A 13,544-nucleotide genomic window follows, 5' to 3' on the forward strand; every position below is an offset into this window, starting at 1 on the left:
GGCATTTGAGTCGGCTTTTACAACACGCATGGTTTACGGAGATGAAAGAAAATAATACAACGAACTACTGAGACAAAACAGAACACTCAGGTGAGTGTATATACATGTACATGCATGTGTAGCGTGGCTTGTAAGTAGAACAAGATATACCTGTTAGCTTGACTGTTTATGTGACAGAAAAGACACCAGCACTCCTACCATCATGTAAAACAATTGCAGGATTCTGTCTTATACTCATTTGGCAAAACAGTACAGGTGAGTTTCGCTTTACAGCTCTTTGTTTAACAGCATTTCGCTAATGCAGCAGTTTTCAATTACAGTAGACCGTCATTTAGCACGAGTTTATTTGGCGCGATTTGGTATAGCACGATTGAAGAATTGCGGCACAATTTTTTGTAACACGTTCTATGACAAATTTAACACGGTTCAGTTTACAGGAAGGAAAAAAAAACTTACCTTTTCCTCAAGCAGCCGCCTTGTTGTGGTTCAGCTGGGAAGACCTCCCACCGTCCCCCCCCCCAACACCACCCTACCATCCTAGCATTTGTAAATTCATACATGTCCAGTCCAACTTCTCTGCTACAAGCTTGTGATTGTGAATTGTGTTTTGATCTTTTAATTGCTATATCTTGTATCTGCCAAGCAATCATGACACCCAGTAGGCATACCAGTGTTGCTCAAAGTGGCAAGAAAAGGTTTAAGCATTTAAGTCTTAGAATCAACGAAGGAAACAAGATATTATCAAGACATAAACTGTAGCCATAATGAAGTGTTACTTTGTACACATAAAAAGAGGTAAACATAAGTTTATATGACTGACTGACTTGCTGAATGACTTGACTGACTTACTGAATGACTTGACTGACTTACTGAATGACTAGACTGACTTACTGAATGACTAGACTGACTTACTGAATGACTTGACTGACTTACTGAATTTTTATTTATTTATTATTAATTTGGACATGATACATAGAAGTGCAAAGAAATACAGTGGTTAAGTGTAACATGCCAAAAGCCCCTTGTATGCAGAGCATTATGGGCAGGCTTAAGATTAAGCAATGATATATTCAGTGGTAAAAATTATAGTAAACAAATAACAATTAAACACAAATGAGTATTTCAAGGACAGGTCATATGGTCATTTGCTGAGTTACTGAGCATTCAGTAGAATGGAGTATTCTGTTAGGTAATGTAATTAAAAAAAAAAAACAAAGTTTGATAGGGTCACAGGTTAAACATTTATAAGATACAATTATTCAGAATTTATTTAGTTGTGGGTGAGTAAGTGATTTTTGAGAAGAGACTTGAATTTATAAACAGTGTTTCTTTTATATTCACAGGTAATGAATTCCAGATTTTACGGCCTTTTATGTGCATTGAGTTTTTGCATAGTGTGAGATGGACACGAGGAACATCAAAGAGTGATCTGTGCCTTGTGTTATGATCATGTGTTCTGTTGAGGTTGGTAAGGAGACGTTTAAGCTGAGGGTTTATATCTGAGTTAAGTGTTCTATGTATGTAGTAGGTACAATAATAAGTATGGATGTTTTGTATGGCGAGTAGGTTTAGAGTTTTGAATATTGGTGGAGTGTGCTGCCAGTAGTGGGAATTTGTTATTCTGACTGCAGCATGTTGTTGGGTAATTAATGGTCTGAGATGGTTTATTGTTGTTGAGCCCCATGCACAAATTCCATAGGTGAGATAGGGGTAAATAAGTGAGTGATATAGGGCCAGGAGGGCTGACTGTGGAACATAGTACCGTATCTTCGATAGTATGCCTACGGTCTTGGAAATTTTCTTGTAAATTTGTTGTACATGTGTTTGAAATTTGAGTCTATTATCAAGGTAGATTCCTAAGAATTTTCCCTCTGTGAGCTTTGTGATAGGAGATCCCTTTATCATTATGTTAAGAGGGACATCTGTAGCTCTGTTTCCAAACTGAATGAAGTAGGTTTTGCCAATGTTGAGAGTAAGTTTGTTAGTCATCATCCAGGTAGATATTTTCTGTAATTCGGTATTTACAGTATTGGCTAGCATGACTGGGCTTGGGTGAGAGAAGACGTATGTAGTGTCATCTGCAAATAGTGTGGGTTTGAGTAGTTTCGATGCATGTGGTAGGTCATTTATGTAAACTAGAAAGAGAAGAGGGCCAAGGACACTTCCCTGTGGGATACCAACTGTACTTGGCTGTGAGGAAGAGTTTGATCCATTTGTGTACACATATTGGCTTCTGTTGCTGAGGTAAGACTTGAGGTAGTTGAGGGAGTGCCCTCTTATACCATAGTGCGACAATTTTATGTGGAGCAAATCATGGTCAACTGTATCAAAAGCCTTTCGTAAATCAATGAAGATCCACAGTGGGACTTCTTTTTTCTCTAGTGCAGTGTATATTTGTTCTAGCATGTGTATAATAGCATCATTAGTATTTTTATTAAGCCTGAACCCAAACTGACAGGGGTTGAGTATGTTGTGGGAGATGAGATAGGAATAGATTCGCTTATGAATTAATTTTTCGAAAATTTTAGAGAGAGGGTGTAAGTTGGATATTGGCCTATAGTTATTCAAATCTGTTTGGTCTCCTCCTTTACGGATCGGGGTGACCCTCGCTATTTTGAGAACTGTAGGGAAGGTAGAGGATTCTGTGGATTTGTTAAAGAGTGTTGCAATGATTGGTGATAGCACTTGCGACACTTTTTTATATATAAAGTGTGGTAAGGTATTTAAATCTCCTGTCTTGTTTTTTAGTGTGTTGATAATAAGGGAGACTTCTGTTGGGTTAGTTGGAGCTAGGAACAGTGTGTTCGAGTAGTTGCCGGTGAGGTAGTCATTGGGTGGGGTATTTGAGCTTGGGATTTTATTTGCAAGGTTTTTTCCTATGGTAGAGAAGAAATCATTGAGTCTGCTGTTTCAGTTGGTGGGAGTTGGGGTTCATCTGGTTTTGTTAGTTCAATTTCGCTATTTCGTGATATCTTTTTGTTCCTAGAACTTCTAATAGGGTTTTCCAGGTCTTTTTTATATCACCTTTTAAGTTGGATAATCTGTTCTCATAATACAATTTTTTAGCCCTTCTTATCAGGTTGGTTAGGATTGACGAGTAACGTTTTGTTTGGTCTCTGGTTATGTGACCCATTCTGTACTGTTTTTCGTATAGGTGCTTTGTATTTATGGATTTGAAGATGCTGGGTGTTAGCCAGGGACTGTTCAGTCTCTTAGCTGTCATCTGTTTAATTTTTTAGGGCAGTGCTTGTTATAGAGGTATTGGGTCGTTTGTAGAAAATTATTAATACATTCATCAATATCTGTATAGATTTCTAGCTCAGTGTGCCAATGTTTGTCATTGCTGTTGTGAAGTTATTAATGGCTGCCTCATTGTGAAGTCTAAGAGTGACTTGAGTAGTGTCTTGGGGTAATTTGCCTAGATTAGTTATGAGGAAGGTAGGGTAGTGATCTGTGGTATTATCTGTGATTATGCCTGATTTTAAAGGGGATATGATGTTGGTCCAGATGTGGTCTAGTAGAGAAACACTAGTCTCTGTAACTCTTGTAGGTTTTGTTACTGTTGGTAGCAACAAGCAGTTACTCATAGTGTTTGTGAATTCAGTAACTTGTGGGTCCTGGTCTTGCAGGAGATTTATATTGAAGTCACCTGAGAGTAGTAAGTGATCTTTATTCATGTGTGCATCAGCTATCATACTTCCTAGGTTTTCACTAAAGCGACTGTTTGACTGTGGTACTCTGTAGATGTTTATCACTGAGAGGTTTTTGTAGGTATTTGGATTTGAATTTAGCTATTATATATTCCCCATGTTCATCCCTTGTGCAAGTATTATTGATACATTCTAGATGGCCGAGTAGTATATAGTTGTGCCATTCCCTTGTTGATCTGGCCTACAGTTGTGTATGGCTGTGTAACCAGGAATGGCATAGACATCTGTAGTATCAGGTTTTAGCCAGGTTTCGGTGAGAGGAATGATGGACATACTGGCATGCAGGGAATTTAGTAATGCTATGAGGTCATCGTAATGTTTGCTTAAAGATCTGATATTGTAGTTAAAGACAGTTATGTTGTTGTTGGCTCTGAGAATTGCCTTTGATTGTTCTGCTGTGTAGTAATTACAGTTACTGTTTGATTCATTTAAGTCATTCAGTAAGAGGTTGGTATCAGGATCAATGCTTGTATTAATAAGATTTATATAGTGAATCCATAATTAGAATTAAGTATAAAACAAAGTAAATATTCTGAAGCTAAAAAATAGCACCCGAGTTATTTTAACAAATGTAAATATATGAACTAAGGTAGTTCTTTAAAGCTAAAATAAAGGAGATAGTATAATAGGGACTAAAATAATTTGTGGTGAGCAAATAAAGTGATGATCAAATAATGGAGCTTGGGAATATAATAGTAGGTAGTTCTTTAAAGTTAAAAAAAAAAGGAGACAATATAGAAGGGACTAATATAAGTTGTGGTGAACAATAAAGTGGTAATCAAATAAATGAGCTAGGGAATATAATGGCAAAATAGTGAACTTATTACACTTTAGCACCTGAGAATAGCACCTTGATTATTTTAACAATTGTGAATATATGAACTAAGGTTGTTGTTTAAAACTAAAATAAAGGAGAAAATATATGAGGGACTAAATTAAGTAATGGTAAACAAAGTTAAATGGACAGATAGTCACTATGATATATTATTGATTTGGGAGTAAGATCTGACTTGTAATATATAATAAGTTGAGCAATTAATTGAACTATGAAAAGTAATAAAAAATATGAGGTAGTTGGTACTAGCTAGCAAAAGATAGTTTTGGGAATCGCACAATAATGTAATGGAATATACACTAATTGCACACACAATATAAAAGGGACTAAAACAAGTAGTGGTAAACAAAATTAAATGGACAGGTAGCAACAATGAATAACATTAATTTAGAGTAAGATTTGACTTGCAACACAAAATTATGAGCAATTAATAGCAATTAAAAAGAAGTAAAAAGTATTTGAGGTAGCTGGTAGTAGCTAGTAAAAGAAAAAAAATAATAATGCACAATATAATAGTAACGTACACTATATGCACCACACATATATATGTGTTAAGGACACTTATCTAATCTGTTACAGAAATGTCAGCTTTTCTAAGGAAAGTAGAGAACTCATGTTCATATGAGATGGTACATTGTTGTCCTGTTGATGTTTTCCTTACTAGTATTTTCCCATCTCGCGTGAAACACTGATGTATTTTGTTTTCCTGTTTTAAGTTTTCTCAACCTGAACAGAAGGTTTTGACATTTTCTCGTTAGACGTTCGTTGATGTACACTCCATTTTTCATTGTAATTGCTGATTTAATTAAATCCTTTCTTTGATCATAATACTGTGTTTTCTACCTTGTTTTCCTAGCAAACGTGTTTTTTTGATTTCATTGTTTTGCAGGATAACTTTTACGTGGTCCTGTATTATCCTGATAGCAGTTTCTTTGCACTGTTCTTGGGTTATGTCACTAGGAATGTGTGGACTGTTTATTATAACTGCATCAGACAACTTGTCTTGTTCAGTTTTGTCGTCTTGGAAATTAAGGTATTCATTCAGTCAAATGTGCATGTTCTGATTCCAGTCCTTGATTGCTTCTTCAACCTTCATATTTAGGGTTGTTATTTGCTCAGTGTGACTGACTTACTGAATGACTTGACTGACTTACTGAATGACTTGACTGACTTACTGAATGACTTGACTGACTTACTGAATGCCTTGACTGACTTACTGAATGACTTGACTTACTGAACGACTTGGCTGACTTGCTGAATGACTTGACTGACTTGCTGAATCATTTAACCGACTTACTGAATCACTTGACTGACTTACCAAATGACTGGACTGACTGAATGACTTAAAATAGACACTCCAGTACAACGATCAACTTCAGAACCAGAACCTCTACCATCCACCTCAGCCCAGTAGGACCACAACATAACTCTCCACTCTCTTCACAATCATCCACAAACACCAGCACCCACAATTTATGGTAAGAAATATTGTTATTTCTGTTACATTTGCAGTCTTAAGCAGTAAAAACAACATAATACATCACAACAATGAACTACAATTACATATTCACTTTTATTTTTGTAAGATGTGGAGGCCTAAAAAAATTGTTCGGCTTTTTTTGGGACTCTCAGGAACGTAACCCTATTTTTCCCATAAGTTTTTCAGTTCATCTCTCACGGTTTTACCTAACACGGTGTTTTTAGGAACGTAACTACCGTGTTAAATGACGGTCTACTGTATATCCATTATTGATTTATTCAAGTTTCCTACAATAAACAAATACACCACTCACTATACGCTAAGGACGAAAATATTTTAAAGTAAGTAATGTGTGTACTGTACGTGCAGTTTTTAGGCCTAACTCTATTGCTAATTTAATATATGATAGTGTGAATAAGTTATCAGGTTTTTACATGCATTTGAAAAGTTAAAATAGGTTGTTTCACTTTACAGCCGTAACCCAGAACCTAACCTGCTGTATAAGCGGGGCTCTCCTTTAGTCCCTCCCTGGGTGGTTGCCGTCTAACAACTTACTATACATGAAGATAGGGTTTCAGTGATAGATTAGCCAAGTAGTCATCGGTACTCAGTGAGATATTTGGCTTGTCTGATCAGAAGAGAAATATCACTGACAACAACACTGTTACCACCAGCAACCACATCCTTCCCAATGATCTCCATCATTCAACATTTACCCCAACATCAACTACCCATATCTCTATGCTCTTGCCCGCTCTCACATTCGTACTACCTTTGCTTCTACATCCATTCTCTATCCCCTCTTCCCTTTTACTCCACTCTTCCTTCTACCTACTTCCCCACATTTCGTATCCTCTTTCCCTCTTCTCTAAGTCAGCAGCACATTTCTGAGGTATCCAATTTTGCTTTCAGAAATACGATTTTTTTTTGTTTTATAATGCTGATAGAAATGTAGGTATCGATAGTTTGCAATAACAAGTCATAGCTCACTATAAGAATCAACATATTTCAAATTCTAACATGATTTATCGTTGTTTACGAATATATTATACCCAAAAGTAATATATTTATCTTAGTGGATATATGCTGAGAGTTTAATCCTTATTTTACAGCATATTCTTGGTTGGTGGTGAAAAAGTTGTGCAACCTTAATGTCCCATTATCCAACAGATCAACTACTGTTTTCATGAGAATCATACCGAACCTGGGGAATGGCAGATATTCAGGTTTGATCCGAAGATGGGAAGAGTATTTCCAGGTCTTTGTCTTGAGAGCCCCGCACCTGTATTGAGGCACCGCCTTCACAGAACTCTGTAACCAAAATATGACATGAATGAGCATACTTACTACTTGGCGCAGTCTATGAGCTGGAACCTGTGTTGTTGGCTGTACACCTCCTGGATCCCTGCGTCACTCCACAGTTGCATAGTGTAGACATAGAACTCCTGCAGCACAAGAAGAACATGAAGAATAACATTTCATCAAAACCATTAAATAATTAGTCAAAAAGAAGTAAAACCCGAGACGACTACTACCGGAGTTTATACGATAACATGCTGAGGTTGTGACAAGGTTTATGTAGGAGGAACCTTCCAGGGATTTAAGATACCAGAGTCAAAGAACATATAAACATGGTGGAAGAACGACACTGGTAATGCATGTATTCTACACTGAAACACAGGAACAAGGACAACTTTATGAATTTACCAGAGGCAAGATTTGTCACTGAAGAGAGCATTACAGCAGATTGTTTGGAATGAGCAACAACAGTCACTATCAGTTATGTTTCTCAAGACTCTCGGATCGTCCAAGACCTCTGAAGTCTTGGCGAGGTTTATTCTCCCTGAACCTGACTCTGTCATCAGTTATCTTCACCCACATTGAGTATCCGTGGTTCGATCCCTGGTACGGGTGGAAACGATGGCCATGTTTCCATATACCTGCTGTCCCTGTTCACCTGGCAGTCAGTAGGTGCCTGGGTGTTAGTTGACTGGTGTGGGTCGCATGCTTGGGGACAAAATTAACCTATGTTGCGGGAAGTGCTCTGCATAAAGATAGGCTTTCTATATAGTATGTCACTGACGTCATCTATGTTCTATATAAGCTGTATCATGTACTTGTAGAAATAGATTATTATTATTATTATTATTATTATTATTATTATTATTATTCGGATGGCTATTCACACGCAGTATTTTTCCTCTTCAGAAACTCTACCAAACGAATATATATATATATATATATATATATATATATATATATATATATATATATATATATATATATATATATATATATATATATATATATATTAATGTTATTTTCTATGAATTGACTGAAATCGTTGGTGAACAAAGCGCCTAAATTACTAAAACACTATAACCCCGCACACTGTATCAAATTTACATACCGTTGTTGTTATAACGTTGGTCAGGAGACAGGACAAGTGTCTCTTGACACTGGTTTTTATACTCTTAAATTCTACCATCGTATTGTACTGAAAACTCTGTAATCATTATTTTACTACATGTAAACCACACAATAACCAAATTCTGTAAACTCAGCATTGTAATCCTTATAGAGAATAAACTTTGAATTGAATTGAATATGAGTTATCAATGGATTTTTCTAGGTCGCATATTTAGTATGGAAAATTTTCTAGGGTGCTTACCTGTATGTACCTCAACATTATATACATACCAGTAATCTCATTGGGAGACAATCATATTGTTTACCGTAGTCACCCCATGTAGACATGTGAGAAAACTTAACCACCCCTGGTCGCACCAAGTGGTCCCCTCGACCTCACAATCTTATCCATATCTATCCGAGACCAGTATGGATTGGGTAGCACCCACAAGTACGGTGCTACTAATTAATTGTGGACTGTATAGATTATATTAGTTTAACTGAATGAAGGGGGGGGGGGGGGGGGGGGGTAGGACACACATGGATACATCCGTCAAGGAAAACATTTGTACATAATCCCACTACTTACCAGATGTTCTCTGGTGGTCACTTGATGTAGCTGGATCACTCGTAACCTATCTAATTATAACATACCACTACTGGCCAGTCTAAGGTTGCTATAACTAGAAGGGTTACTTAACTGTGGGTGATTGATATTCCTCATTTCTTGATTCACCATCTCATTTTCGATGTCCTGCTACACCGACACGATTCTCATTCCAGCAGGACGAGGTATCAGCTGGTTTGTCCTGCTTTAGACGTCGTGACTCAAGGAGTTTCCCTTTCCTCGTCTCGTTAACAACGAGGTCTAGCGTGTTCACTCGGAGCAAACGACTTATTTCACTTCACATATTCTCTTAACTTAGCGTTATTATCATTAATTACATTACAATTCACAAGCCGATTTAACGTCTCATAACTATTATACAAACTAGAGGTCACTCCATTAAGATCTGAGACCGATGAGTGATGATTAATCCAAGGGTAATTTTCCCCAGGACACAGTCCATTGTGGCGCGTCAGTCACCCGCTCCTTCTCTTATCACACTTTTACCACTCTATTACTGTGGTCCCGTAAATCCCGTTCCCTCACTCTCCACCAGGAACAATTACGACACTTCTTATTATGAAATGAGGCCTATATTAATCCTTAGGCCACCGTGAACGTCAATTTCGTGGTTCCATGTTTTCTCAGCTTCCTCACCACCATTCAAAACAATACGCGCTTCCCCCTCCCGCACATCCGCGCATGCGCAAAGGGAACTCTTGGTTCTACTCTTATTTTCAAATACATTTTTGACCCATATAGACACATTAAACACCTATTAGGCACTATAGTTTCGGAAAATTAAAAAATTTTCCACACTGCGGCCGGGCGGAGGTCGTTGCTAGACGACTTACATAATGTGGAGTACAATTTTTTCCATCTTCACTGGCCACCCATATTTATTGAACTCTCAAAATGGACTAATTGGTGTTCCATTCTCTCAGGGGCATAAGCCTATGCTCCCTGGATTAAGTTATTGGGCATACTGGAATTTTGAGACTTTACCAATAACAAGTCTCTCAGTATCCCAAGTCAGCCCCAGCACATTACTGCATATAGGCCCCAACTCCATGGCCATCTATATTTATTGATCCCTCAAAATGGACTAATTAGTGTTCCATTCTCTCAGGGGCATAAGCCTATGCTCCCTGGATTAATTTATTGGACATACTGGAATTTTGAGACTTTAACAATAACAAGTCTCTCAGTATCCCAAGTCAGTCCCAGCACATTTCTTCATTATTTCATTAACCCCTTCACATATCCTCATTAGTTCCTCTTCAGTTGACGTCACACCCGGAAATTGTCCACATAAGATTATTTACCCAATTACTTCGCTCAGTGGACCGCCTGTGCACTTAAGGTGTGCATTTATCGTCGCCTGAAGTAAGAACAATTTATTATTTAACTGCTTATTAATTATATCATTATAAGCAGTCAACAATTTTAGTGTCTTGCTCAGTTCGCAGAGCTGGGTCCTTTAACTGTCCATACGCCATCCTATAATTAGTAGGTAATTCTGGACGGTCAAGCTTCCACGGAAGTCGCACCCAGTAATGTCCAGATTCACATTTAACATCCTTCAGGTATTGTTCCTGAGTAAAGGAATCATTTGGACTTTCCTCATTTACATTAATCCCTATGCTGTCCAGCTCCCACAAATTAGACTGGTTCAACATCATTCTCGATAGAAGAATACTTGTACTGGGTTGACCTTTCATGAGTAAGACACCGTGACCGTATTCACTACTTCCTCTAGTCATTATTACTAGGCGGTAGTCTGCCATATATTACATGGCCCGTACCAGTGTTGAGGAGAGTGACGCCGTATGGTTTTGGATTTATGCCCTTTATCCTGAATTTTTACATCCAACACCGTCAAGGCTACCTCAGCTAGGCCATCATTATTGCCATTAGCTGCAACCTTTACATCAGTCACTGTAGTGTCAGGGTTATTAACATTATCATTATTGTCACCATTATTATAAGAATCACATACAACCCTGCACATAACTGTATGGTGCTTTCCCTTGTTGCATTGATAGCAACTGTTCAATTTGGTATGACAATCCTTTACATTATGATTGTCTAGACATCTGATAAACCTGTCAAGTTCTTTCATTCTTTCCACTTTAATATCCCATGAATTACAGGCATTACAATTTTTAGTGAAATGAGTACCCTGGCAGAAGAGGCAGTCTCTCTTTTCCTTGCCTGACCTCTTATTAACTGGGTTACACTTACTGAGGTACTTATTCCTCTTACCTTGATGTGAGGAACCACTATTACTGATCCCTGACTTGATATGTGCCTATTTAACTCTTAACTATGATTATTACCACTGGGATTATTTTTCCCTTTTGAGGCTTGACAGATACTTCAGAGTCATTATGTGTTATATCCTTAGAACTGTTTGGCTGACTGGTCTGCAATTGAACAATTAATTCCTGCCGACCTAGTCTGATTTCCTCCAGACCGTACTATGGAGGTTTTGGCAAACACACCCTTTGCATTAATAGGTTGATCAACTGCCTGGCTTACACCCTTTAATTTATTCAAAGCCTTACTTTTACAAGACAGTTTTTCTTCCAATTCGTAATGTTGATTAATTAAAACATTCATTTCCATTCCATCTGCACAATTCTCTAGCAGATCTCTTTCACAGTCTTTAAACCACAATTTGTACCAATCAAATCTACTCTCTAAAGCATCTAAATATAACTTTAATTCATTAGGGTTCACGGTTCTTTGATTCACTAAATCAAATGCCTTCGTCACATGGCTTTTAATAGCCTGTAATGATGCTTTCATTACTCTAAAATTCACGGACTTGTCAGCCACATTAACTCCATTAGATCCAGTCATGGTTAGAGAATTATTAATCACTGATTATACAACTTAAGTAGGCGCCTTATAAGAGTAATTCTTGCACTTTACTCTTGTATATATCCTAGCCACACATGTGCTAGCAATTAATTGGGCTAATTGTCATCCATCACACGATCGATTAAACTTGTGCACCCTACACCCACTTCCTTCAATCAGTCACTTAATTATTAAGTAATTAATTCAATTAATTTTTTCACTGATTGCATCCGTTCTCGAAGGACCAACGGGCAGATATGGAAAATTTTCTAGGGTGCTTACCTGTATGTACCTCAACATTATATACATACCAGTAATCTCATTGGGAGACAATCATATTGTTTACCGTAGTCACCCCGTGTAGACATGTGAGAAAACTTAACCACCCCTGGTCGCACCAAGTGGTCCCCTCGACCTCACAATCTTATCCATATCTATCCGAGACCAGTATGGATTGGGTAGCACCCACAAGTACGGTGCTACTAATTAATTGTGGACTGTATAGATTATATTAGTTTAACTGAATGAAGGGGGGGGGGGGGTAGGACACACATGGATACATCCGTCAAGGAAAACATTTGTACATAATCCCACTACTTACCAGATGTTCTCTGGTGGTCACTTGATGTAGCTGGATCACTCGTAACCTATCTAATTATAACATACCACTACTGGCCAGTCTAAGGTTGCTATAACTAGAAGGGTTACTTAACTGTGGGTGATTGATATTCCTCATTTCTTGATTCACCATCTCATTTTCGATGTCCTGCTACACCGACACGATTCTCATTCCAGCAGGACGAGGTATCCGCTGGTTTGTCCTGCTTTAGACGTCGTGACTCAAGGAGTTTCCCTTTCCTCGTCTCGTTAACAACGAGGTCTAGCGTGTTCACTCGGAGCAAACGACTTATTTCACTTCACATATTCTCTTAACTTAGCGTTATTATCATTAATTACATTACAATTCACAAGCCGATTTAACGTCTCATAACTATTATACAAACTAGAGGTCACTCCATTAAGATCTGAGACCGATGAGTGATGATTAATCCAAGGGTAATTTTCCCCAGGACACAGTCCATTGTGGCGTGTCAGTCACCCGCTCCTTCTCTTATCACACTTTTACCACTCTATTACTGTGGTCCCGTAAATCCCGTTCCCTCACTCTCCACCAGGAACAATTACGACACTTCTTATTATGAAATGAGGCCTATATTAATCCTTAGGCCACCGTGAACGTCAATTTCGTGGTTCCATGTTTTCTCAGCTTCCTCACCACCATTCAAAACAATACGCGCTTCCCCCTCCCGCACATCCGCGCATGCGCAAAGGGAACTCTTGGTTCTACTCTTATTTTCAAATACATTTTTGACCCATATAGACACATTAAACACCTATTAGGCACTATAGTTTCGGAAAATTAAAAAATTTTCCACATTTAGTGACAGATTTACAGGTGAGTTGAAGTCTCAACATTTTAATAATTAATTTTATTAAGGTACTAGCATGCAATGTGCGACAGATTATTTAACCAGAAAGTGACAACGACGCGATTTTGTGAAAAGAAGCAGCATCAACAACAGCTGCAGCAGAAACTGCAGCAGAAACGCCAATTGCAAAAGCAACAACAGCTAATAT

At 37.9% G+C, this 13,544-nt stretch overlaps 1 protein-coding gene across 3 annotated transcripts in view; it reads right to left on the reverse strand.

The window, feature by feature from the left end:
• The window catches only part of LOC128702738 (guanine nucleotide-binding protein G(s) subunit alpha-like), a 52,534-nt gene that overhangs the window by 21,190 nt on the left and 17,800 nt on the right, over nt 1-13,544 (reverse strand). For all 3 annotated transcript variants that reach the window (XM_070101816.1, XM_070101814.1, XM_070101815.1), the window contains exon 4: nt 7,373-7,470. In XM_070101816.1, the coding sequence (XP_069957917.1) occupies nt 7,373-7,470 (98 nt within the window). The remainder of the gene's footprint in view (nt 1-7,372; nt 7,471-13,544) is intronic.

The sequence above is a fragment of the Cherax quadricarinatus genome, chromosome 79 (assembly GCF_038502225.1).
Source record: "Cherax quadricarinatus isolate ZL_2023a chromosome 79, ASM3850222v1, whole genome shotgun sequence".
NCBI classification, from domain to species: Eukaryota; Metazoa; Arthropoda; class Malacostraca; order Decapoda; family Parastacidae; genus Cherax; species Cherax quadricarinatus.